Here is a 27,146-nt window from a genome sequence, read left to right on the forward strand (position 1 = left end):
GCATTTAGTAGATGCACCTTTGGCAGCAATTACAGCCTTGAGTCTGTGTGGATAGGTCTCTATCAGCTTTGCACATCTGGACTCTGCAATTTTTCCCCATTCCTTTTCACAAAACTGCTCAAGCTCTGTCAGATTGCAGAGGGATCATGAGTAAACAGACCTTTTCAAGTCCAGCCACAAATTCTCAATTGAATTGAGGTCTAGACTCTGACGGCCACTCCGGGACATTAATTTTGTTGTTTTTAAGCTATTCCTGTGTAGCTTTGATTTTATCCTTGGGTTCATTGTCTTGCTGGAAAAAAACCTTCTCCCAAGTCGCAATACCCTTGCAAACTACATCAGGTTTTCCTCCAGGATTTCCCTGTACTTTGCTGCATACAATTCACCCTCCAGCTTAACAAATCTTCCAGGGCCTGCTGCAGTGAAGCATCCCCACAGCATGATGCAGCCACCACCATGCTTCACAGAAGGGATGGTGTGTTTTTGACAATGTGCAGTGATGGAGTAAGGTGGGTGACGAATGAAAGAGAGTGCCAAAGTTAGAGACAGCTGCCAAGAGAGAGATAAGCAGGAACACAAAGTGCTGGGATCTGATAAATAAAGAAGTTGAGAATGGGAATCACTAGGAGGGAGGTGACTAGCATAATCAAATTGAAAGCAATGGGTTTTTGGTGAGAGGGCAAAGCCTGCAGGTGAACTGTGTGTATAGTTAGATGATGGAACCAGGAGGAAGAGGGGGTGAAAATAGGTGATAGGGGTTTGGGGGTGTGCTAGGGTAATTGGGACAAAAATAGCAGGACTGGAGGAGTTTCAGGACAGTGGTGTTAACTCTGTGGTCATTTCTTTCCCCCTATTCCCCCCCCCCACTTCTCTCCCTCCTTTTGATTCTCCTCTGGTCTTCCCATGCTTTGGGTTTCAACCAGAATCAGCAACAATTTCCCACAAATGCTGCTTGACCAGCCAAGTTCCTCCAACAGATTGTTTATTGCACAGTATTTTCATTGGCTGGGGTTGGTATGTTTGTTCTAGAACAAGAGGGCACAGTCTTAGGATATGGAGTAAGACATTTGGGAGTGAGTGACACTTAATGAGGTTTTTTTCACTAAGGGTTGATCATCCTGTGGAGTTCTCTAGCACAGAAATCACTGCCAAGTCACTGAATATATTTAAATGCAAAAAGCATCAAGAAGTATGGGGAGGTAGAGCAGGAATATGGTGCAGAACTGGGGGGCCAGCCTACTCATATGAACGGTAATGTAGACTTGACGGGATGAATGGCCCCTGCTCTTTTTTTATGTCCATGAATTCTTCCATCATATCAAATGATTTCTGGGTATCTTCCCTATCAAATCTGTTTTAACTGTAATTTTCCCTGTATCTGTTGACTAACTTAGAATTAGCCTATTCACCCAAAATCTAAATGTTTCTAAATGAGGCTGGCCTCGCTGGACCATGAAAGAAATTTGATTAATCTTTATTCTAAACCTGCAAGGAGTAATGTTCTTTCTTGAAGATCTTTGTGCACCCAATCAGAACTCAGAGGGATAAGCAAGGCAGTAACAAAATTTGCTGTGTTGAATCTCTTCCTGTCAGCCACCAATGGCAGATACCAAAGTGTCACTAACAAAATGAGGAAGCATCTGGCTGGTGTGGACTCCACATCGCTAAGAACAGTAAAAGCTGAAGATCTCATCCTTTATTTACATCCACAAGCCATTTCAAAGAGATAGGTAGTTCAAAACATTTTACAAATAGCGAATTCTTTGCTCAATTTAAATGGGAATTTTCTTTAATTTATCTCCTACTGTCCTAAATAGAGGCTTGAGGTTGGTGGAATGTATTAAACCCAATGTTTCCCGTTCTTCTTCGTAAGTGAGTCATTGCGGATCAATGGCATTTCTGAAAAAAATAGTCGTGCGAAAGGAAATAGGAATGTAATAAAGACTTGTATTTATATAACATGTTGCATGACTTCAGAACATGCCAAAGTATTTTCCAGCCAGGCTTTTGCAATGTTGTCATTACTTTACTAGAAGTAAATTCTTTTATCTATTCAATGACAGTGAGAATTGCACAGTTCAGCTTTTTTTAAGAAATGCTTAGTGAGGGTTAGTTATTGACTAAAATACATAACAAGCAACCATGCTGTTTAAAATAGTTCACCTAAAGTTTAACAGGTTATACAAAAGGTGTCAGCTAAAGTTATGGACTGAGAAGTGACATGTCAGAGATGAAAGTCTGATATTGTGGATGTAGTTAAGTTCATTAAAATTGGAACTGACCTTGGTTATTGCTCAGCTGGGAAATTTTCAAAAACAATTAATATTAACATTTGCAAAAGAAAACAGCTAGTTTTTAATCAATACTTAAGTCAAATAAATAAACAAAAGTTTAGCACACAGATTAAAACAGTACCTTATACAGAACACCTGAACACTAAGCATTGGTTGTGTTCCACGTTAACCATATATAACCATATAACAATTACAGCACAGAAACAGGCCATCTTGGCCCTTCTAGTCCGTGCCGAACGCTTACTCTCACCTAGTCCCACTGACCCGCACTCAGCTCATAACCCTCCGTTCCTTTCCTGTTCATATACCTATCCAATTTTACTTTAAATGACAATACCGAACCTGCCTCTACCACTTCTACTGGAAGCTCGTTCCACACAGCTACCACTCTCTGAGTAAAGAAATTCCCACTTGTGTTACCCTTAAACTTTTGCCCCCTAACTCTCAAATCATACTGTTATAATCTACAGCCACTGAGTCATTGCTGACACAATGATGTTGCAGAGTACTCAAGAGGCCAGAAACAGAGGAAAACAGATATCTCAAAAGATGATACGAGGGGTGATTGATAAGTTCATGGCCTAATGTAGAAGGAGTCAATTTTAGAAAACCTAGCACATTTATTTTTCGACATAGTCCCCTCCTACATTTACGCACTTAGTCCAGCGGTCATGGAGCATATGGATCTTGGACCTCCAGAAAGTGTCCACCATTGGGTGATTGATTAGTTTGTGGCCTAAGGTAGGAGGAGATGAGTTATACAGCTCTTGTAACAGGCACATTCAGGTCAACTCTTTGAGTGATTATGCAGGAAGTTTGAAGTTAATAACTCATCTCTTTCTACCTTGGGCCACGAACTTATCAATCACCCCTCGTAAGGGTGGAGGATGTTACAGTGTTTGAAGGTGTGAGACCCTGGAGGGAAGTGAAAACGATGCACCTTATCTTTAAGAGGAGTTGAATTCTAATGTTTTATCCTAGGTTCTTTCAGAAATCATGAAAAAGGCTCAAAACTTGGCGCTTCACAATCATTTTATTAAGCGTTGATAGACCAAAGGAAAATAGAAACAAACAGTGACAGAAGTCTACTAAGCAAAGTGAGAGACAAAAGGACTAAGATGCTGCTGCCTTGTGGTCAGCTATTTTTGAACTATGTCGATAAGGGACGTTCCATTCAAATTTGTAGATAAGAGTTAACCAATGAGATAGCACGTATTCAAATAATGCAGAACAAAGAAATTTCCTATGCTTTCCAGAATTATACCAATACAATCACCCGGGTGCATATTAAACTATTACATGCATATAAGAACTACTTAAAATACAAGCAGATAATTAATTGTTAAACTGCAAAGAAAATAACAGACAGTCGAATATAAGAATTAAATAGTCCGATTCAACAGAGGGAAAGTATGGCAATGTAATCTAAAAATAAATGCCACTCAATTTTGCTTTATGACAAACATATAAAGCGGAGAAGGAAAAAATCTCCTTCATTAGATAACAAGAAGAACAAATACATTGCCTTCAAATCTCTGAATAACCTTCCCTTCCTGGCCATGTCTGTCTTGCAATCATATAAACTTAAGACAACTGCATTGCCTTTGTGTCATAGTTGGCCTCAGGTTGAGGTTTTAAATTCTTATTTGCAACATCACCAACACTACTTACTCCATCTAATTCAGATCTGCTGCTGAAAGCCTGATCTATGCTTTCTAACCTCTGGATTTGACTAAATAGAAGTATTTGTTATATTAACATTCCATACTCTTAAGGCCATTGAAAACTGTCGGCCAGTCGTAAAGAACCGAAAGTCCAGTTCTACATCAACTCTGTGTCTGCAGATTTACATTGCATTTCAGCTGAATAAAGTCTCAGTTTTTAAGCTTCCAATTATGGATTTTGCCCACTTTCTTATAATCCTCTCCCACACTAACATTCACCATAGTAGTTGTTCTCTTTCAATTTTGCCATCCCAAATTCTGATTTTAACTTAAAGTTCAAAAGTTCAAAGTAAATTTATAATCGAAGCACGTATAAGCCACCATATACATTCTATCCTGAGATTCATTCAGAACTGCTGCACCATTTAAAGCCAGCTCTTAAACAGCTTGGCTCTGGAATTCTCATCTTAAGCTTCTACTTCTCCAACTCCCTATCCTCTCTTCAGCTTTACCTTAACCCTTTTCTGACCTAAACAAGGAAGTCTGCAGGTGCTAGGAATTCAAAGCAACACATGCAAAATGCTGGAGGAATTTCCCAGGCCAGGCAACATCTATGGAAAGACTAAACAGTTGATGTTTCAGGATGAGACCCTTCATCAGGACAGTGCTGATGCTCCTCCAGTATTTTGTGTGCGTCCCTTTTATAACCTTATATTTCATTATATGTCCAAATATTTCATTATATGGCTCAGTGGAAATATTGCTTGGCATTGCCCCACTTTAGGCATACAGTAGCTAACCGGCAAGTTATGAGATAACATCAACTTGAGCAATGAGCTGAAGGATGGCAGTACTGGTATCAAAGCAGGTTTTCACACATGTTCCTGTCAAGATCTGCCTTCTTTGAACACTGGTACAATCAAGAAGTTGGTAGTAATTGGGATTGTGTTGTCTATATAGAAATTATTTGTTTCCACACATCCTACAAACTTGAAGCCTTGTCATGTGCTACTGCCTGCTGATTACAGGCCATCTCTACTCATCAACCTCTATCATCCTACTCCACTGCATTGACTCTGGGTCTGCTGTAATAACCCAAGGACTGTTGGCAAATAGGAGCAGTGCAAAAATTGGCAATTATGACATATACAATGATGGTTAGTGGATAATTTTCTGTGTAAATACAGCTTGAAATAACTATTTGCTTTCCACTGGATATTTCAGGAGAACTCACAACACCATTGATCTGGTGGTATAGACTTAGAAGGTGCTGGATGAACTCAACAGGTTGGACAGCATCTGCGGAAAGAGAAACAGACCCTTTATCAGAACTAGATTTTCACTGACATTTTCTGGGTTTTTTTTTTCATTTCCAGTATCTGCAGTTAGTTCGATCTTCATTTATTGATCTGGTTTGCTAGAAAGTCTGTGTGTATGAATAAACTATCGCCCATTGGGGAGAAAGAGAGAGGAAATTAGGGATGTTGGTGGAAACAGCAATAAAAGCCTGAATACTGTCAGCTAATACCTGACTGCTGAGAGAACATTGATTTCCAGTTTTTCCTGCTCCTTCATGCTTCACTATTAGTTAAGTTATTGAATGAGTCACTTCATGGATAATCATATAACTGATTCCATGTTCTCTGGGTGTTAGTTGTCCAAAGCCTATCAGTAAGTCTTTATTTGCAGCTCCACTTTTCAAGTTATTCAATCAATGAGTAAGCTGGAACAACAGTCCAGTATCTTAAGTGAAACAGTTCCAAGCAAATCAGAAGTCAATTGACCCTGGGAATGTGATGCCCAACTTGCGTGACTTAAAAGCAGTTCACAGCAGGGAATGACTGGAGGCTTTGATAATTGGGCTGGAGTTACCATGGAAATCAATACTCCAGAGGCCACCAAGCCAGTGATATTTTTCCTCTATTTTTATTCAAAGGAAAGCCTAATATGAGAAATGTTCTTTGGAACAGTTCTTCTTTAATATGTCCTGACCTCCTAGCAGAATAGCTTTGAAGTCCCGACTAGCTGGCTCAACTCCTGCTAAAGCAGAGAGAAAAAAATATTATGAGCAAGCCATTTCAGGAAATCCCATCTACATCCCTGTCAAATGGATTTTTTTTTACTTTGTTTTAATCAGATGCTTCTAGTATTTCTTGACACATCAGAAATCCTGCAGATACCAGCTCTTTTAATCTTAAAGGTATATTGATTAAGAAATTTCACATTGCCCACCATTATTTTCCTGGAGAACACCTCAATAAAGAAAATGCACATTTCTGTCACACCTTATGCCATTTCAGGAAGATCAAAATTGATCTTCAGCCAATGAGACATTTTTGAAATATAATCACTGTTGCAATGTAATCATTATATGCAGCAGGATCCCAGTTTACACAGTGAGAAAAAAGCAACGTCAATTTCTTCAGTGGTATAAGACAAGAACATTTCAGGCCTGTATCATGAAGAAGATGCACCCTAGAACATTTAACATTTTTTAATGGGCCTGAAAGGTAGGTGGGATCTCAGTTCAACATCTCATTTGACAGCTGGCATCTCCAACAGTGCAGAATCTTCTCTGAATTGACATTGAAGTCTCAGAAATTTCTACAGTTGAACGTTATCTTTGTGATGAAACTGTCAGCTCTGACCCACAACTAACTCTTAAGAAAGAACATGTGAAAGAGTGAGACAGAAAATATAAAGTCTGGTTGAAATTAAGGTGGAAGATGCTGGCAAAATGCCAAGTTAGAGAACTGGGAAACAGGTCAGTAAATAGATTAAAGGTAAGTGGGATTGGAAGAAGTACTGAATTCGGGCATAATAGAATCATACAGCATAGCAACAGGCCATTCAGCCCAACATGTTCATGCCAACTATCAATCACCATTCCACAATAATCCCATATATCAGTACTTGGCCCAAAGCTTTATATACCTTGGCAATTCACTTACTTCTTAAATGTTGTGAGTGTACCTGCCTCCACCACACATTTAGGTTCCAGCTTCCAAGCCACTTTCTAGATGAAAAAATTCTTCCACAGGTCTTATCTTAACCCTATCCCTTTAACCTAAGCCTATGTCTTTTTGGTTTCGACACCACTGTCATAGGGAGAAAATAAATCCTGCTATCTACCCTACCTATGCTATCAAAGTTTCATTCAGGAACTCCCTCAGCTTGCTGTACTCTGAAAAAATCCTACGTAAATACAGTCAATTCTGATTAATTGGGATACATCGGGACCAGTACATTTTGGCCCAATTAAACAGCTTCCCCAATTAGCCAAAATTTCATGCAGATAGTTATAAAAATATGAAAAAGATAAGCTACTGTTCAACCGAGCAACAAATTATGTACAGTATTTAATGAAATACAGAACAAATTAGAACACTATAAGTACTACTACAATACTATAAAAGTGTATATTAATTCCTAATAATTATCGACAGAAGAATTAATCCAGTGTGTGCTGTAAATGAACAAAATCAGTACTGACACTAAATATAGATAATGGACTGCCTTCATACAATGCTTTTGATGATTGTATCCTCCAAATCTTTATTTTCATTTTAACATTCAAGATGATTGTCGATACTTTCAAATTCTTCACAGTTCTCTAACTAGTTGAAGTAGTGAAAGCATTTTATTTTTGCTCCCAGCCATTTCTGGCATTTCTAAGCCTGAATGCTTGAAATCGCTGGTATAAAACTGTTCTGAATTATCTTACTGCTTATGTCTTGCCAAATATCAGTGACAGAAATCACTGTTTTATGAACACAAATATGCACAAGTGAAGCTATTTAAAAACTGTTTGCTTTAAGCATAGTGTAGTATCTAATGGCCACTCAAGCACATGCAACGGACACTATTAAAAACTGTTCAGCAACTGTCTCCTGCCCATTAAGTGGAATGGTGTCCAAAATAAGCGAGGGAATTTTCTCAGTTAGTTTTTGTTCTTTAAGAGTTATCCCAAACAAATGACTGCCCCGATTAATTGATGATCCAATTAACCGGAATCCACTGTGTATCCGGAATCTAATATTAAGTGAAGTACTCCATTCCAGGCAGCATCTTGATCAATCTCCTCTGCATCTTCTGCAGAGAGTGGTGCGGGCAACCCAGCACATCTGTAGTTGTAAACTTCCCATTATTCAGGATATTTATCATGAAGGATCATGGAGACCCAAGTCACCCCAACCACAATCTATTCCAGCTGCTACCATCCGGGAAATGGTACTTCAGCATAAAAGCCAGGACCAACAGGCTCCAGGACAGCTTCTTCCACCAGGCCATCAGACTGCTGAACTCACGCTGATTTGAGTGTACGTCTATGTTACATTGACTGTTCTATTTATTATAAATTACTATGAATGCACATTGCACATTTAGACAGAGACATAACATAAAGATTTTTACTCCTCATGTATGTGAAGGATGTAAGATATAAAGCCAATTCAATTCAATTCTCTTGGGCTTGTATACCAAGGTCTGTCTGTTCCTCATTACCTACTAGAGCCCTACCTTTCATTGTGTAAATGTTTCCTCCACTATCGCCCAAGAGGCTCTGTGAATTCTGAAAATGCTGGAAGTACTCAGCAGGTAAACTGCATTTGCAGAGTGAGAAAGTTAATGCTTAATCAAAAAACGTAGTTGATCGGAAATATTACCTCTGTTTCTTCGTGCGTGCCACCTGATATGTTGACTATTTTCAGCTTCTATTAAGTTTTCTAATAACTACATGTTGTCTTGGTTTTCTCAGCCACCAACAATCTAATCTACAGCGCAAGCACTGTCACCAATCTCCTTGATTATTCCTGAGACTGATTCCATAAACAATACTTCGAACAGCTTCAGGGTGAAATCCTAGGGGTATTAGAATGGATAATTTTATTTGGACATTTTCAATTAATAGTTATAAAAATATTCAAAATGAATGTTTGTTTCAAATGTAAAGTTAGGAGACAGAATGTTATCTAGTGGAATGCCTCTTTAACCCATTTGTGGCGCTGGACTCTGAATTTTAACCAGTTTGAATTGAGCTTGAATACTACTTAATTTGAAGACATAAAAACAACAGGATTGTCAAAAACACCAACTTTCTGTGAATTAAGTATAAAAAAAACCCATAACTTTTAAATTTGCTCAACTAAAATAGCCTTGAGGTAGGAAATAGGACAGTGAGGCCAAGACGAATTTAGGATTAGCATTTGTGGCCAGAACTCTAGCATTTGGCAAGGTAATCACTTTATCTGCATTGGCCTTTTTGGCATGGAGAAGAAAAGAACTTTGAGGAGCAAATTCTCTGTTACTGGAGCGTGCAGTGACCACAGCTCAACAGGAGATAAGTGTGCGGCTTTTATATAAAGAAATAGCAGAGTCCACAGGCAGACTTCATCAATAAGAAAGTACCCCAGGGTCTATTCGAATGGTTACAAAGTATTGACCCACCACCCCAGCTCCTGTTTTACTAAGGACATGAGTTTCCCACACGACTAGTTAAATCGATTGGTGAAGTTGTTACAAGAATCCATCCACGTATACATATATATGTGGAGAATTTGCTTTAATCTCCTACATACATATAGTATGGGTACATGGCTGAAACCTAATAAAATCTTTTTTATCACCAGTAGGAACCTAGACTTTTAACAAAAATCTGCCCATTATTTCCATAGCACCATGATGAGATTGAATAGCGACATGTCCTAATCTGAATCCTTTTAAGCTTCTCCATCTTGATGACCTTATTTTGCACTCTATCCTGCACTTTGACCTCCAGTTTATCTTCCCTTGAAAAACAGGCCTTTTCTCTTCTCTGCTCTCCTTTTTTACAAGTAGCAAGTCCCTTCCCTTCCTAGTTTATTATCAGCGCATGCTCTTTGACCATTACTTTTCTCAGACAATTTTGGCAGTCTTTGCCTTTACTGCTATCTGAAATCTGGAGTAGCATCACCCATGGGATCATTAGAACCTGGGAATCATTTCCACATTGCAACCTTTACTTTTTTGAAATGTCTAAGCTTGGTTCAGTGCCTTGATCGTTGGAAGTCAGGTAGACATCACATTCTTTACCAAGATCTGAGCAGCATCATTGAACCTGATAGAAATGGTTTAATTACACTACTCCACATGAGTATTTCACCTTCTACCTTTTTAGTGGACCCTTCCAATGGTGCATCCATCATCCTAACAATCTGATGAAATGGCTGTCTCATGTTGCTCAAATAGATCATAGACTCCAGAACTGCTTGTAGCGAATAAACCCCCTTTTACTGGACATCTCTGGAAATGTGGCTCGTTAGCCCCTTGCTAACAGCCGCTGGACTCCGCAGCAAGAAACACTCCTTTCTCAGGCTCCATACCTCTGGGATGTGTATGACTTTGGTCCTGCCAAACCCGAGAGGCTGGGGTGTCGCGCTCATTCAAACCCCGGGTTGTGTGATTTACAGCCCCCTGTAATTGCCCATCAGCAAGAGATAACTGATCATACACTGCAAGCAATTATAAAGAAAGTATATTTATGAACGTTAACTTAACCAAAAGGAAAGAAAAAAACAAAAGGGGCCCGTTATAATTAAGCAGTCAAATGTACACATAAGTTGGATCTCATCTTGAAGTTGTCTGTAACTCACGTGCTGGACCCTTGGTCTGCGTAAAAGTACACACCACCTTCCAAATGTCACTCAAAATCCATCTTGAACAATCAGGCTCTCCCACAGGAGTATGAGTCCTTCCTCCTTGAAGCCATTCATCTGCACAAAGCACCTTGTGCAACAGGGACAACATCCTCAGTCATCTTCCCTCCTGTCTTCTCCCAGCTCCCACCAAAAAAGACCTTGACCCACACCAATGTCCCTCACAAAACCTCTCTGCCCAACATTCTCTAGAATCTTCTCCCAATTCCACCACCCTGATTGGCTGACACCACATTCCTAAGTTGAACAACAAAACCCTTTATCTCTGCTCAAACCCAAACAGGTTGAAAGCAGAACAGACCAGTCTTACAGAACTGCTAAAATGAAATATCTACAGCATAGCAGTGGAAATCTTAACCACGGTGTTACACAAAGGACTATGAATATGCAGATTGTTCAAAATAAAACAAGACTGCAGCTTCCACCACACTCCAGAATCAAACTGTTGATCAAAATTGTTCGTCACTTCAGGAGTTCTTACCCTGATGTGCATTTCTTTGTGTTATGCTTTATAACTTTACCTTTACAACTCATGGGGCCTCCACAGAAAGTTCTGTAAAGGTAACATCTGCCCAGGAACATCAGTGCCAAATCCGGTCTGTTTTACAACTTTCAGCATGATTTCCATACCTATCGTTCTTCTGCATGCTCTTTTCAATGAGAGGAGTGGATTAAACATTTTTTTGCATGAATCCTCCCATTTGTCAGCTGACATTGCATAAGGGATAAATATATAGAAGGAATACAGGTAATGCTGGAGGAAACTTATATTCCCTGTTTTTGAGCTGTGCATTCCATGTAATTCTATTTAATTAAAACCAGTGTATCATTTTACAAACATGCACACAATGTTTAGCCAAGTCCCTTACTAAATTTCCAACTACGCATTTTAATGAAATAGAATGTTATTCCTTACCTTGTTAATAATAATCCCTGTTCATTTGTCTTTTAAAAATGTGTCTTCGGGGAACGGGTTTGAATTTGCACTTAAATGTGTGCAAAACAAGCTCTATATTTAGATATCAATAAAGAGAAAATCTGCAGACGCTGGAAATCCAAGCGACGCATACAGAATGCTGGAGGAACTCAGCAGCCTGGGCAGCATCTATGGAAAAGAGCAAACAGTCAACGTTCCGGGCTGAGAAGGGTCTCGGCCCAAAACGTCGACTGTTTACTCTTTTCCATAGATGTTGCCTGGCTTGCAGAGTTCCTCCAGCATTTTTTATATCTATATTTGGATGTCCTGTTGTTAAAAATATGGCTTACAGATGATTTACTTTATTATTGAATTACATCAAACATGTATTACTTGTGTGGGAGTGGGAGGTTAGTTTCACAGTTGGGTTAATAAATAGCTCCTCCCGGTATTAAGGATGTATCACATTGCTACTCAACTGTTTTTATGTTGACCTAATGCAACAGTTCTAACTGAATTTAAAAAGTTGTCAGAATTAAGGGGGAAAAATTTAAAAATTTCTGCAGTTCCAAAATAATTTTAACTGTGCTTTTGATGGAAATATCATGGCTTCTATGAATGATATTTTATATGTGTGTGTTAAATCATGTTTGACATATTTTATACATAGAATATAGACTTTATTGGAAAGGAATTATATTAGCATTATTGGATGTGATGAATGATCCATAGTAAGTTAAATTCTAAGATTTCCATAATCTGGTTGCTGGAAATATGACAAAACCGACTCAGGATAGATGTTAACACGAGGAAATCTGCATATGCTGGAAATTCAAGCAACACACACAAAATGCTGGTGGAACGCAGCAGGCCAGGCAGCATCTATAGGAAGAAGCACTGTTGACGTTTCGGGCCGAGACCCTTTGTCCTGACAAGAAAGAATGTTTTTATATACCGCCTTCCTTGACTTCCCAAAATGATTTATATCCAATAAAGGTAGTTTTAAGTGTGGTGACGACTAGAATTGAGGCGAATGGAGCTACTAGTTTGTATGAAGTTAGGATTAGGGTTGGTAGTGCAATCAACATCTTGGTTGACAGTGTAGGGATCAGACCTCAGGATCTCTGATAGCTGCATGTTCATGAGTGGAACCCAGCATTCGTAATCAAGACTGGAGATATATTTTGAGAATCTGTGAGAGTGGGGCAGGTGCTTGTGATCCAAGGTTTGTGTTCAAGAGTTTGAGGTAGTGATCAAAAAATTTGGGGGAATGAATGAAAGTCAGGTGGTGTTAAGAATTGGATTAGGATGTTGATCAGTTGTGGTCATTGGAAGTTGTGTGCAAGGTTGGGCCTGGATACAAAGATAAGTCAAAGGACTTTACCAGTACAGAAACCTTTCCAGCATGACACTTATAAAACATGGCTGCTCCAGGAATGATCATCGATTATCCATTAACATTTGCTTTTGAATATATATTTTCTGCACAAATTTCCTAGATGAATATTGCACATGAAATGACATGATCAAAGCAAGGGTGATGCATGGCTAGAAGTATATGGATGAATTTCCAGTGTAGTATTAAACATACCAAATAATGTCACAGACATTGTGAGTTACAGATCACACTCTGCTGATAGAAACATTGGGATGGGATCCAACTTCCAAGTCTATAGAATTCCTGTTTGGTTACTAACATCAAATCAAAAATGAAAATGTTAATTAGTATCTAATTCCAGTGCATATTGGAGGAAAAGGGGGGAAAAGGAAAATAGTTAATTATTTCTTCTATTGTTTTCATAGCTATCCACATATTACAGCATTATGTCCAATTAGCCACTGTCCATTTCACTTACACAACATTCTGAGCTTTGCATTTGATGTCAGTTCAGAAAAGTGCTTTACAGTCAATGACTGATATTACAAATACAGCCACTATTTCAAATAAATCCTCATAGAAGGATCAGAAGTGGAGAGAGAGAGCAGTTTCCTGGGTGTCAAGATCTCCGAGGCTCTAACCTGGTCCCAACATATCATTGTAGTTATAAAGAAGGCAAGACAGTGGCTATACTTTAATAGGAGTTTGAAGTTTCAACAAATACACTCAAAAACTTCTTTAGATGTACCATGAGAGCATTCTGACAGGCTGCATCATTGTCTGGTATTGGGGAGCTACTGCACAGGACCGAAAGAAGCTGCAGAGGGTTGTAAATTTAGTTGGCTCCATCTTGGGTACTAGCCTACAAGTACCCAGGACATCTTCAAGGAGTGGTATCTCAGAAAGGCAGCGTCCATTATTAAGGACCCCACACCCAGGGCATGCCCCTTTCTCACTGTTACCATCAGGTAGGAGGTACAGAAGCCTGAAGGCACACACTTAGCGATGGACATTGAGCCTTTGGACACTACCTCAGTTTTTTTATATACTGTATATTATTTCTGTTTTTTGTGCGATTTTTAATCTATTCAATATATGTATACTGTAATTGATTTACTTATTTATTTGTAATTATTATTTAATTTTGGTTTTTTTTTTCTTCAATATTATGTATTGCGTTGAACTGCTGCTGCTAATTAACAAATTTCATGTCACGTGCGATGATAATAAACCTGATTCTGGTGAGGCCAAGCTCTCATAAGTAGCAATGTGAGTTAAATATTTTTATTCGTATGCTGGAAAATGCTCCCCTTCTCTTCACCAAACGGCCTTGCAGTATTGCTTACTGCAACCCAGAGTTGAGGAGCATCTCCTCTCAAAGTGCAGAGTTCCTCCAGGAGCGCACTGCAGGGTTCCCTAGTTGAGAAATGAGAAGGCTCCAGTGGGTGAAACAAAACAATACTCACTCCTTAGATCACTGGATGGATACAATGGTAGACCATTTGTATAAATCATAAATAGTTTATTCTTGAATTTCAGTGGTCTTAAAAGGGAAATACTTCAGTGTTATAGTTTTCCTGTTTTCACCATTTCGTCTTTCCTGGCTCTCAGAACAATCCCATCAAATGCATTCCCCAACTTATGTTCCTGTGAGCCACCTCTCTCACATGCCTATCAACTCCACTCTGATTCTCTGCCTAGCCACTGACACTCGGGTAATTTACAGTAACCAAATAACCTCCCAGCCAGCTCATCTTTGGAAGAAAACCAGAGCATCCTGAGGAAACCCATGCAGCTGCAGGAAGAACATGCAGACTACAAAAAAACAGAGGAGAAATCAGGATCGAAACTGGGGGCCCAATGGCCAAGTAAAGATTTAGTGCCTCAACAAATTATGTTTTGTGCTGCCTTCCATTGTCAATCAGTTGTCTTCTTCTCCAGCTGAGGTCTATGAGCTGATCTCATTGACTTCTATCATCTCCAGCTGTTAAACGATCCCCCTTCAGATTCTATTTCCAATTTTTTAAAGGTATTGGTGCATCCTTTTACTGAGTTTAGTTTTCCTGCAGCTGAAGGCACAACTATTTCAACATTCTATTGAACTAGCTTCATCTTCCTGTTCCTCAGGCTCTGGATGGATTTGTGCTGGTGGCGAGTGCCGACGGAATGGTCTTTTACGTGTCTCCCACAGTTATCAACTACCTGGGATTTCATCAGGTAAGGAGCCCAGATATTATTCTGCACCTTAAACAGAACATCAGTGTCACCTGAGGCACCCATGTTTTCTCTTTGCATATGTGCAGCCTGCAACAACAGTCCATTGTCCAAAAGTCCACCAATGCACTTTAGCACAGGAATTCCACAATTTCATAAAGGCCTCACCTCTACTGTTGCCACCAACTTTGGAGAAGTCAGGTATGTTGGGCAAAGTGGTTTTTGAAAGTGATTGGTGGGGAGCTGGGTGGTATAAGAAGGTTCAGGGCTTCATTAGTGGGCCACAAAAATCAAGTTGGAACATTGGGCCAGATTATGGATCAGGCTGCATTCTAGTGGTGGAGGATCAGCAAGATAACCTTGTGCGATGGAACAGAATGTGGTGAAGAACAGGAGAGCGATGTGGAGTAATCTTAAAGGAGTAGGATGAGCTATGCAGTTGAACACTTGGCTGTGGATCAAATAAGGTGATTCTTTACAAGTCACAATAAATGGCTCGACTATCCTGTGACATTGAGTGGTGTGTTGCACACACTTTGACAGGACTGTCTATGTTTGGATAACTCTATGTATGCTTTACACAAAGAAGGCCCACAGAAAATTTGGTTCTCAACGTAAACTGTATTTTTCAGACAAGATATTGCACCAAGTTAAAGAATATCTCAGCGTGTAACTTTAATGCAGCTGTCACCATACTTCTTGCTTTGAGTTTCTAATCTTCCATTCCTTGAATACAAGGTTCATCAGTTGCGACAAGCAATCTCTGAAAGGAACACTGAGGAAGTTTTAGAGAGAATAATCCTTAGCCGTTCCTTCTGAATTGGTCCTATGTCTGTTATACAAAGTTCATTTGCGAATGCGTGAGGGTGAATTTCATGGGCTATTCAGATGTTAACAACCCTTCACAAGAGATCTGAAACCTGCACTATTGTTACATGCTAGGGATCATCTAGACCTGTCCATGGTCTAGATGAATAGGTAATGTCAGGGTTAAATAATACTGGGAAATCATTCAAAATTAGATGTAACTGATGTTTCTTTTAACTGAAAATGGTAAGATGCCAATGACTGAAAGAGCTGGTCCATCTACTGAAAATTCTTTGTTCAACTCACCGTACATGGCACCACTTCAAATAATGGGCCAACTAGTACTATGTTTAAGAGCAGATTTAGGAGATGTGATTGCAGGTGACCACAAAACTATGCTGTGCCTGCTGGGGGAATAAACATAGTCTCTGCCCTGAATTGAATATGACCAGAATGTGGTTGAGGGTGCGGTGAGCCTGGTACTAGAGGATGTTTGGGGTGGGTTGGGGTGTTGTGGCAATCAGAGAGAGTCTCACTGTGAGGAACAGACGATGATGAGAGAGAATGTGTTTGGGAATGTGGGACGGAACTGGATTTAGCTAATCATGGGGTAATTGACTTAGATGGCAGGTATGCCATTTGGAGGCTGGGGCAGAAGACCATATTATTCCAGGCAATGTGGTCCAAGTTCCACAATACTCCAGAAGAGGCACTGCCAAAGGAATAACGGCATCCCATGAGCCCAGTAACTGGTCAAACTTCCAGAGGGACACCGCACAATCTAGAAATGAAAGTTATCATGTTTTGCTCCAGGGAATTGAAGTAATTTTCCATTACAATAGGCTTTAAGATGAATACTTAGAATGAGATATCTGCAGAGCTTGGAACTAAGAAACCAAAATAGACATGTTTTCTTTTAAAAGTTGCTCAAATTTGGGAACTACCTCATAAAGCAGACATTAGTAAATTTGACCCTGTGACATTGCAGAATGGTTGTAATTGTACAAAACTGGTTAAGAGTGAGAAGTTTGCCTTCTAGAAGAACATAGAGCTGCTGTCACAATGAGCCAAATGACGTGATTTTGTCTGTTACATACTTGATGCTTAAGATGGCAGAGATATGTAGGAGATGTAGAAAAGTGGACTGAAAGATGGCTTTAAGCTTGGGGTTCTACCAAATGTAACAAGAGTAGTTTATTTTTATTTTCCTTTCATTTCCCAATTCAGCCAGCAGCTGGATTGACAATGTAACAGGCTGCATGCTGGAAGCTAGTGGCAGGACCCTGCAGATGCACCTGGAGGATCATCTGTGAAAGGTGGGAGGAGGGAATGATGACCTGCAGACTGGATGATTGTGGTGGTGGATGGATGGGAAGGTATAAATAATGAACATGGAGCAAGCTGCTGCTCTGTGGGAAGGTCTGAAACTGCTAAAAGGCCCACAATCACTGGAAGGGAGGCTGAAGGATTCTTCAGAGGGTCACTGAGACAGGCACAGGTTATGAAAGTCCTCATATGCCTTCTGACCTGAAGCACTGCTGAATCTAAAAAAAAGTCTCTAGGCTGGCAGCTTTGGTGTTCTTTTTCCTGAGGCCTGGAAAACCAGCAGGTAAATATAAAATCAGGCTCTCAGTTGCACTGAGCTTATGAAGTACCCTGGCTCTAATACACAATGGCAGACATACATACGTCAGGTTGCTGTTGATTTCTGGTTTCAATTCACTACCTGATTCTCCCAATGTCTTCCCAGCTACCTCAAGGTAGCTAACAAATGTCTCAAGGAATTTGGTTGAAATTAGATATGAGTGATATTTTTCAATAGTATTTCTAAGTTGCATTTTAGGAATTTAATATTTTTGATTGTTGCTGGAATGTGAGCAATATTGATCTTTGGTATCCTGAGGGCATGAGGACCAGCCAGGTACTGTAGAAATGCCGTGAGATATAAGCTGAGGGAGGAAGAGATGGTGACTTGTTGAAGGGTAAGGGGGAAACACATGCAATTTTCTGGCACTCATTGAGACAGTTTCTCTCAAATTACCAGAATTTGTCATCTAATTTTCAGAAATGACCATCAGAGGTTTATGATTTACCACCTCTGATATTGTTCTGCTATTATAACCACTGAGTTAGTCACTATAAAATGTAAAAGCTGTATTTAGCTGCAGAGAATGCATTCAAATGTGCATAATTGGCTTTAGTACTTTGTAGAGCTATGAAAGATTCTTTATAAATTCAATTTATTTCTTCATTCCACTATGGCCTTCTCAGATCAAATCATCCTCATCAATAAAAGATGCTTCTTGACAAAGAAGATCCCAGAACCTATCTTGTCAGAGAGTATGCTCCCCCAAAAAATGCTTTCCTTCAATTTTTCCCCGCCACCACCTATCCAACTACCAATTCCCTCCAATGCCAAAATGTTCTTGAGCATTTGTAACAAAAATTATACTTCAAATAAGACAGATCTAAAGTTTACTTGGTCCAATGTCAACTGAAAGAAATATGTCTGGCAGGTTGCATATGCACCAAATCCCACTTATTACTTATTCAGTAATAAGAGCCATCCAATAATTGGAAGTTATTCACATAAATGTGAAATAATGCCAGTAAATGGCCATTGTATTTACCTATTTGTCAATAAAAGCTAATGTGCAGTAGATATTTTAAAGGGAGGTTTAAATATGCAATCACAAACTGGCTGAGCCAGTCTACTGATTGCCCTTTCTATTGGCATTAATCAAAGATCTGGAACAACACGGATGTTTCACACAGCTGCAGACTTTAGAAGACCTTATATTGAGTGTACAGTATTATATGAAGAAATGTGGGGAACTTCTTCAAGATGCCATCTCAATATTTGTCCTTCAATTTCTCTAATGGTATATTGTTGTTTTTGAGGAAGTTTTCTATTGAAAATCGACTACCATGCATTAACATGATAAATACACCTTAGAAATTATTTCCATGGGTGTAATATACTTGGGACATCCCAAAGTTGTGAGGGGCTGTATGTAAATTTTGTAGACTCTGGGACCTCAAAGCAATTTTAGAAAACTATGTGATTCAACAGAATTAATTAGCATTGCAACATCATTAAAACAAGTTACAATTAGTGGAAAGAGTGCAATAAAAATTTACAAAGATGTTGCACAGAACTAAGGGCCAGAGTTACAGGGAGGGACTGGCCAAGCTACGTCTTTATTCTTTTGAACATTTGAGAATGAGGAGTTGACCTTATAGAGATGTTTAAAATGATGAGAGACATCAAAAATGTTGATGGTAACTATCTTTTCTCAGGGTAGGGGAGTCCAAAACTAATGGGTGTAGGTTTATGGTGAGTTGGGAAAATACTTAACAGGGACCTGAGAGACAACATTTTTCATGCAGTGGTGAGAAATTGGAATGAGCTTCCAGAGGAAGTGGTTGAGTCGGGTACAATATTATCATTTAAGGAGCTTTTGGACGGGTATATGGAAGGACAGAGCTTAGAGGGAGATAGGCCAAACGTGGGAATTTGGGCCAGTTATGTGAGCAACATGGTTGGCATGGACTGATTGGCCTGAAGGGCCTGTATCATGCTGTGTTGCTCCGTGACTCTATAAAAGCCCTGGTTAAACCCTGCCTACACAGCCTGTAGGAACACTGGGGTTTCATTTGGAAGCTGTACTGATCCCATTGCTGTCCTCTTGTTCTTCCCTTGTGATTTTCACTCTCTAGGTTTCTGGAAGGGCAATCACCAATTTCATAGCAGGAAGAGAACTGATATATCGGAATGTTGCAGTTCAATGAAAAAGTTAGGACCCTAGCTTAATTCTAACGTTACTGTTCAACCTACAGTTCACACAACCTTCTCCTTCCTAATTTATGTCCTGATACATGGTGATGCTTGAATCTCTGAGGCCCCCATGGTTATCCACCATTGTCAATGCTATACTCATTGTACTTACAAACACAAGAAAATCTGCAGATTGTGGAAATTCAAAGCTATGTACACAAAATGCTGGAGGAACTCAGCAGGACAGGCAGCATCTATGGAAAAGGGTAAACAGTCAACACTTCAGGCCAAGATCCTTCTCCAGGACTGAGAAGGAAGGGGGTAAATGCCTGAATAAGGTGGGGGGAGGGAAAGGAGACTAGCTGGAAGGTGATAGGTGAAGCCAGGTGGTAGGAAAGATCAAAGGCTGGAGAAGAAAGAATCTGATAGGAGAGGAGAGTGGACCATAGGGGAAAGGGAAGGAAGTGGGCACCCGGGGGAAGTAATAGGGAAGTGAGAAGAAGTGAAAGGTCAAAGTGGGGAATAGAGGAAGGTGAAGGGAGGAAATCTGTTCACCAGAAGAAGAAAATGGTATTCATGCCATAAGGTTGGAGGGTACCCTGATGGAATATAAGGCATTGCTCCCCCATCTTGAAGGTGGTGTCATCTTGGCACAAGAGGAGGCCATGGATCGACACGTCGGAGCAGGAACGGGAATCAGAAAGATTCAGGAAGTCCCACCTGTGGCGGATGGAGCGGAGATACTCGACAAAGCAGTCCCCCAAGTTATGACAGGTCTCACCATTGCAGAGGAGGATTGGGAGCACTGGACACAGTAGATGACCCCAGCAGATGCGCAGGTGAAGTGCTGCCACACTTGGAAGGACTATTTGGGGCACTTGGAGAAAGATTAATGAGGAGGGACAAATGGACAAGGGAATCTCAGAGAGAGCAATTCCTACAGAAAGCGGAGGTGGGAGAGATAAAAATATGTTTAGTGGTTGGATCCCCTTAGAGATGGCGGAAGCTGCAGATGATAATGTATTGGATGTGGAAACTGATGAGATGGTAGGTAATTACAGGAGGGACTATCACTATTACGGCAGCGGGAAAATGGGATGAGCACTCATTGTATTTGGATGCCTATCACAGTGGGAATATCTAAAGCCATTAGTGATGTACCAAGAAGGTGTGAAATTCATTCAGGCACCAGTGAGATGGCAGGTTAAAGTCTCCAACAGCAGACAGAGGAGTCATTTACAATCACCAATAGCCAGTCACAGGAAGTTGTAGGATATTTGAGTTCTTAATATAGTTACTTGCAGTGTGTGCAGGATAATATGTTGGAAACATGAAGACCTCTAGAATGTGTGCCAGGTTTATGTGAGGTTCTGTTTAGATTTGGATTATGCGTGTATGTATAGTGACACACATGATCAGTTGTGCATTTGGTATCACACACATTTACACACCATGTATGTATACTGTTCTTCTTTTAGCAAAAAGAGATTTAACTAATTTAACAACTTTACCAATTTTATAAATTTAATTATTTCAGTTCCTTGAAATTCTCTTTGATCTTTTAAAGTTCAAAGGTGTTAGTTGTTTTGATCGGGGACACAGAGTATCTACAGATTTTCGTGATGTGGCTTCTGTCTCTGGATTCATTGAGGGAGTCACTTCCCGACTTTTAGCTGTGTTTTGCATTGACTCTTCGACAACTGTAGTTTTCCTATTTTTTAACCTTGTTCAGTATTCTTGCGACGTTGGCACACAACCTTTATCATTATTCTCTTGAATATTTCTGCTGTGCTCCTCAAGATCTTTGCTGACCCTCTCACTAACTCTTACAAGATAACTGCTGCGATATCTCATTTTCCTACTTCTGACCTGCTGGAAGTGTCAGCAGCCAAATCTCATCACATAATGCCAATCCCTTCCTTCACTGCATGTGGTGTGATATTTTAGCTGCCTTTCCTTCCAGATTGAAATGAGTTTTTACTCAGGTGCGTGCTGAGTCTTCTGTGCATCAGCACTTCTCCAGGTGTGTGCCTTGTAGTCGAGTGTGGCTTCAAGCTATTGCTCAGAAGAAAAGTTGTGAGTTAACATTTCATCGTAATATTTACTTCTCTTCCCTAGATTTGCTATATCAGTAACTCCTCCACTTTCTATACTGACCTACCTGCTTCCCTATTTCATGTTAATTTGTGAGACAATATTTCAGTCTATTTTGTGTTACAGTTTCCTCAAACTAAAACAAACTTAAACTGTGGACCTTTATCCATTACCCATCCTTGTGAAGACCATGCATTGCAAGCATGGATCTAAATTATTCTCTTGTACATTTGATGTCCTACATGCTTTATCACAATTTACTTTGAATGAGTGTCCACCATCATCATTGTCTCTCCAGGAGTCCATGTGGGCTTACTGCGATGGCCTTGTGGACATTTCTACACATGGAGTGGTGCACCTGAATCGGTATTTAGTCCTTGTGCCCCTTAATACCAATAGGGGGGTCTGTCAGTGCCTCTTCATATTGTTCCAGAAGCTTGTTTAGACATGGTTACATAGTGCCCATTCTGAAGATGTTCTTCAAATCATTCTTCAAATTCTCTCGGTATTTTGTATTTTGCTCAACACTTATTTGCATGGTCCAATATCAGGACAGATCTCTAGTGGGCCATAACATGTACTAACTCCATTCTATCAGCTATTGATAAAGGATGGACTGTAACAGTGGGGAATGGAAATAAAGAAAGAATAGGGATGACCTCTGTATAATGATAAACATACTTCTACTCATGATAGAGCAGTCATCAGCTGTGTAAAAGTTTACACTGATAGAGTGGACATTACATTTTTAATTTCACTTTAAAAATGCTACCTTTCCTATTGATTCCACAGTGGAATTGCTACTGCTTCAGATTTGCTCTTCCTGTGGTTTACTAGCCTCAGTACCATAGAGAGTTCTTCTCTGAAGTTTGATCTTGTCAGTATTATCCTTTCTTGGGGAACCCACTTGGCTGATATGATTCTTCCTTGCAACCTGTGTCCTTTATTTGGACATTGACGCTCTGTACCCTTCCTTCTACAATTGTTAGTTAGTTCATGTTGTTAGTGTGTCTGTGAGGTGATCTCCGATATACCAGCAGCGGCATTTGCTGCCCACCATGACTTTTATACTACTTTTATTTAAGCAAGTCAGGCGCAACAACAAAGCTCCTACACTTGCTACTGCCATTTGCCCATCTGTTATCTACTAGCCAAACATCCTGGCATTTTCAGAAGCCATCTCCATTGATATGCTATTTTATACACACTTTCAAATCTGTTTATCTCTTCAGCTACACATGGCTTTGCCTCACTGCACTCATTCAGAACAGTGCCAGAGTTACAATCTTGTGACAGGTTCATCAAGGCCACTGTTTAACCACTTGTATAGATCTTGCTTGGCCTTGGTTTTCTCATTGCAAATTAGTGCTGGGTTAAAGTGATTCAGCCGTCTCCATTAACTCACCAAGTTAAATATTTTTTGGTTGTCTGCATAGGATCTATGTCGCTCACCATCTGTGACAATTTCTATCAGTGAGGTTCTCTCTTTGACTTCATTTGGGTAGACAGAATTGGGCCCATGCGTTCAACTTTCACTGTACTGTTTCCCCTGAGGAACACTTCCATTAGTTCTATGGGTGAATGGAAAGAGCCCTGCACTTTATCATAGATGCTGCAAAAAAGATGTGAAGCTAGGAAGGACCCAAGATTTGAACAATTTAAGAGCCGAGCAAATTGAAAAGGCTGGCTACTGACTGTATCAGAGCCTGAGCCAGTGGGCAAGGAACGACCGGAGGTCTGGACGATTTCCGCACTGAGCCAGATTGAAATGGTCGGAGGCGAGAGATGGGCCTGCTTGGCTCTCTGCTCTGTGAGATTGCTCGATTCTAAGCTGGATTGAGGGTGTGCCCTGCAACTAGTGGTCTTCTGAATCAGCTGCAGTGATGCCTAGTATTGTGAACTCCATTTCTTAATGCTGTTTTATTGTTTCCACAGTTTTTTTTCTTTCTGCACGTTGAGTATTTGACTGTCTTCTTTCATTTTTAATGGGTTCTACTGGGGTCCTTTGTTTCATGGCTGCCTGTAAGGAGGTGAATCTCTAAGTTGTATAGAGTATACATACTTTGATAATAAAATGCACTTTGAACTTTGACTCTAAGAGTCCTGATGTAACTGGACTGGAGTTGTGCCTGCAGTTTCCATTGTTCCTTTCTTCAAATTGCAAGTGTTAACCCAATGATTCCATGCACTGGCATATAATCGTCAAATGCTCAAGTTCAACCTTGTATTCCATTGTTTTTGATCTGCACCTTGACGTTGCTGTAGTGCATTTTACATTCCCAAGTACTGAGTTGATCAACTGCCTTGGCAATTACACAACCTCAGGCAACTTATTAGCCCATTCCTCGTTACTAGTGTAAGTTATATGCAATGGTGAGTTCCTAATGTGGTAACTTTCTGGGTGAGGCACAGAAAAATAGAGAGATCTAAAACTGCATCAGGTTTATTTGATGGCAGAGGTATACAAGGATGCCCAAGTGATTAAATACATCACATGTTAATGCAGGCATATTTTACAACACCTACATCCAGTAAGAGGATGTATTTAAACTCATCTGGACATCATAAGGTTAGTGATTTAAAATTAAATCGACCCCACAGATGAGGTATTTTTACATCACCTGGCCCTACTAAGAGAAGATATCCAAAATCACCCAGATGCACTGAGGGCATAATCCATAGCCATCTGTGCCTCTGTGAGAAATAGGTAAGAGATTTTTAAAATTGACCAAACCATAGTGATGATGTATTTTACATTTTCCAGGGTGAGATTAATAGGAGAGGAAATGGGTAGAAAGCCAGATGGATTCCAACACTTCCATTGTTAATGTTGGAGTTAAACAAAGTAATGTCAGTATATGGTATGAACTTCCCTCTTGAAGGATTGCTGGTAATCCTGGGGCCAGTTAAGTACAAGTGGAATGTAGCATTTACAGGAATCTGGTGTCCTTCTGAAAATTAAATGTTTCTTTCTATCGTGTATTTAGTATTGGAAAAAACCCAAGGGCCTCACAAGAGGTTTATCGAAAAGAATTTGACAGCGGCAAAATAAAATAAAAAAGATGAAATAAAAACAGAAAATGCTAGAAATACTCAGAAAGTCAAGCGGCATTCATAGAAATGGTAATAAAGTTAGTGTTTCAGGGCAAAGACCCGATGTCAGAACTGAAATGTTACCTCTGTTTCATATTCTACAGAGGCTGACCTACCTATTGAGTGTTATTTAAAATTTGTCACTAAACCACCAAAGAGAATAGGATTGTAGAGGGTCAAAATCTTGTAAAAGTTAGGGTTTAAGAAGCATGTTAAAGGAGGAAAGGGAGACAGCAAGCTACAGAGTGTAAGAGACCAGCTTCCTGAGTTTGGGAATCTGGAAGCTCCGAGGGATGGAGGTCTAAAGGAACTAGCAGTGTTGAGGTCATGGAGGGATTTGAAAATAACGATGAGAATCCTCTTAAACCATGGAGTCAATACCAGGATAATGGGTGAACAGGATTTGGCAAGGGGTTTGGGTTTAGTCAGCAGAACACTGGATGATTTCCTGTTTGCAGAAGGAAGATAAATACAGACTGATCAGTGTGCATTGGAGAAGACAGGTGTGGATATATTCAATGACAAAGATGCACTTTTGCTACTGGATTTATCTTGGGATAGTAAAGCACAAGACGTCTCAGAGCTGAAGCAGGAAAGATACATTCAGTTCTTTTGGATAAAGGCTGGAATTTGAATGGTTCAGCACTGGCTGTGACCGCAGTGCAGTAACTATTAATCTAGCGTAAAAGGGCTAATTTTTGGTTCACCTCAACGAAATACATATAAGATGAAGGCAAGGTTATATTAGGGAATTGCAGGAGGTTACTTATAATTACACCCTTTGCTTAAAAAATTGCTTGTGCCAGGAGAAACAGTGCAGACTCCTTTTCAACAGGCTGGTCTCATGCAATGGACATTTGATATGCCAGCTGCAATGCTCTGTGATGTATATCAAGTGTTGGCTACTTGTGGCATTCATGTACAAATGTTCAGTCGTTGTTTTCTGTTATTCAGCCCATAGCGTGCCTCTGCTCTGGAAAATATGGAAATGATAACTATTTCAGACAGCCATGTCACCCAAAGCATTCCTGTCAGTGAGGAGGGGGGTGTGGAAATCCAAGTTTTATTAAGTTTTAGTCTATTGCAAAGTATAGTTAATCAGAAGAGGAAGCCGCAGCTGCTGCTTACACAAAGCCTGGAGACAGCTCATGCTGCTTTTTTTTTACATGTGATAGTCTGGTATATTTCACCACTATTTTTGATGACCTAGGTGATTATTGATTTCATCTTTTTCTTGGAAGAGGAACCCATAAGTCTAGGTGCCTTAGGTGGATGTAAATGATAATCTAGTGTTCGTCAACGAATTTCTCTGTCAAATATTTATTGCAAATTTCTTGTCATCTCTTCATTATTTTTCTGAACAAGTTGAGTGCAGTGCTTCCCACCTTACAATGTGACAATCTTCCCAATGACATGTAATGCAATTTGCATCATTTTGAAATGGATTGAAGTTGTAAAATCTGCCATACAAATGCAAGCTTTTTATTTCACCCAACAGATGAGATATGTTTAATGAACATAATAAACAGAGAGGATCTTACAATAAGGGCAACAATTACTCATAGTTTTGCTTCCTCAAATACATCGTTCTTTAACCAGAATGGAATTTGTTAATACAGTAATGCTAATTTTTAATCTTTTCTTGTTTTCCTACATTCCAGTCCTTTATTCAATCAGATCATAAGTAAGGCAATCTAAACTCAACCCTCTGCTACTAGGCTCAGTAATCAGTTACTGGCCTGGCAGATTGATCTTACAGTCTTTATATCTCCTGCTGAAGATATAATGCTCATCCTAGTGACCCAACACCGGCTGCAAACTGAAGATGAGTATGAGCCAGGTGTGAAACTTTACATTGGATTCCAGTAGTAAATCACTGTCACTTTGTGAATACCAGATACACAAGTATACAAACCACATCATATAATTTGATCACTATTCCCCTTCCAGTCAACACACTGTCATCTAGTATTCACTAGTAGCTGCATTCCTAGCAATTAGCACACATCAGTATGTAAGTCACCACTATTAAGCATAACTCACTATTGAAGAACACTATTGAAAACACTATGAAGAACACTATTAAACGCACTATGAAGAACACTATTGAACACACTATGAAGAACACTATTGAACACACTATGAAGAACACTATTAAACACACTATGAAGAACGCTAGATATGAATCACAAGCAACAAACAAGACACCAGAGGAA

General features: G+C 39.7%; 1 protein-coding gene across 1 annotated transcript in view; it reads left to right on the plus strand.

Moving 5' to 3' along the window:
- Window positions 1-27,146, plus strand: part of LOC140713713 (aryl hydrocarbon receptor repressor-like) — a 188,081-nt gene that overhangs the window by 141,925 nt on the left and 19,010 nt on the right. The window contains 1 exon segment of the mRNA XM_073024128.1: window positions 15,072-15,161. Coding sequence (XP_072880229.1) covers window positions 15,072-15,161 — 90 coding nt within the window.

Source organism: Hemitrygon akajei, chromosome 20 (genome assembly GCF_048418815.1).
Source record: "Hemitrygon akajei chromosome 20, sHemAka1.3, whole genome shotgun sequence".
In the NCBI taxonomy this organism is placed as follows: Eukaryota; Metazoa; Chordata; class Chondrichthyes; order Myliobatiformes; family Dasyatidae; genus Hemitrygon; species Hemitrygon akajei.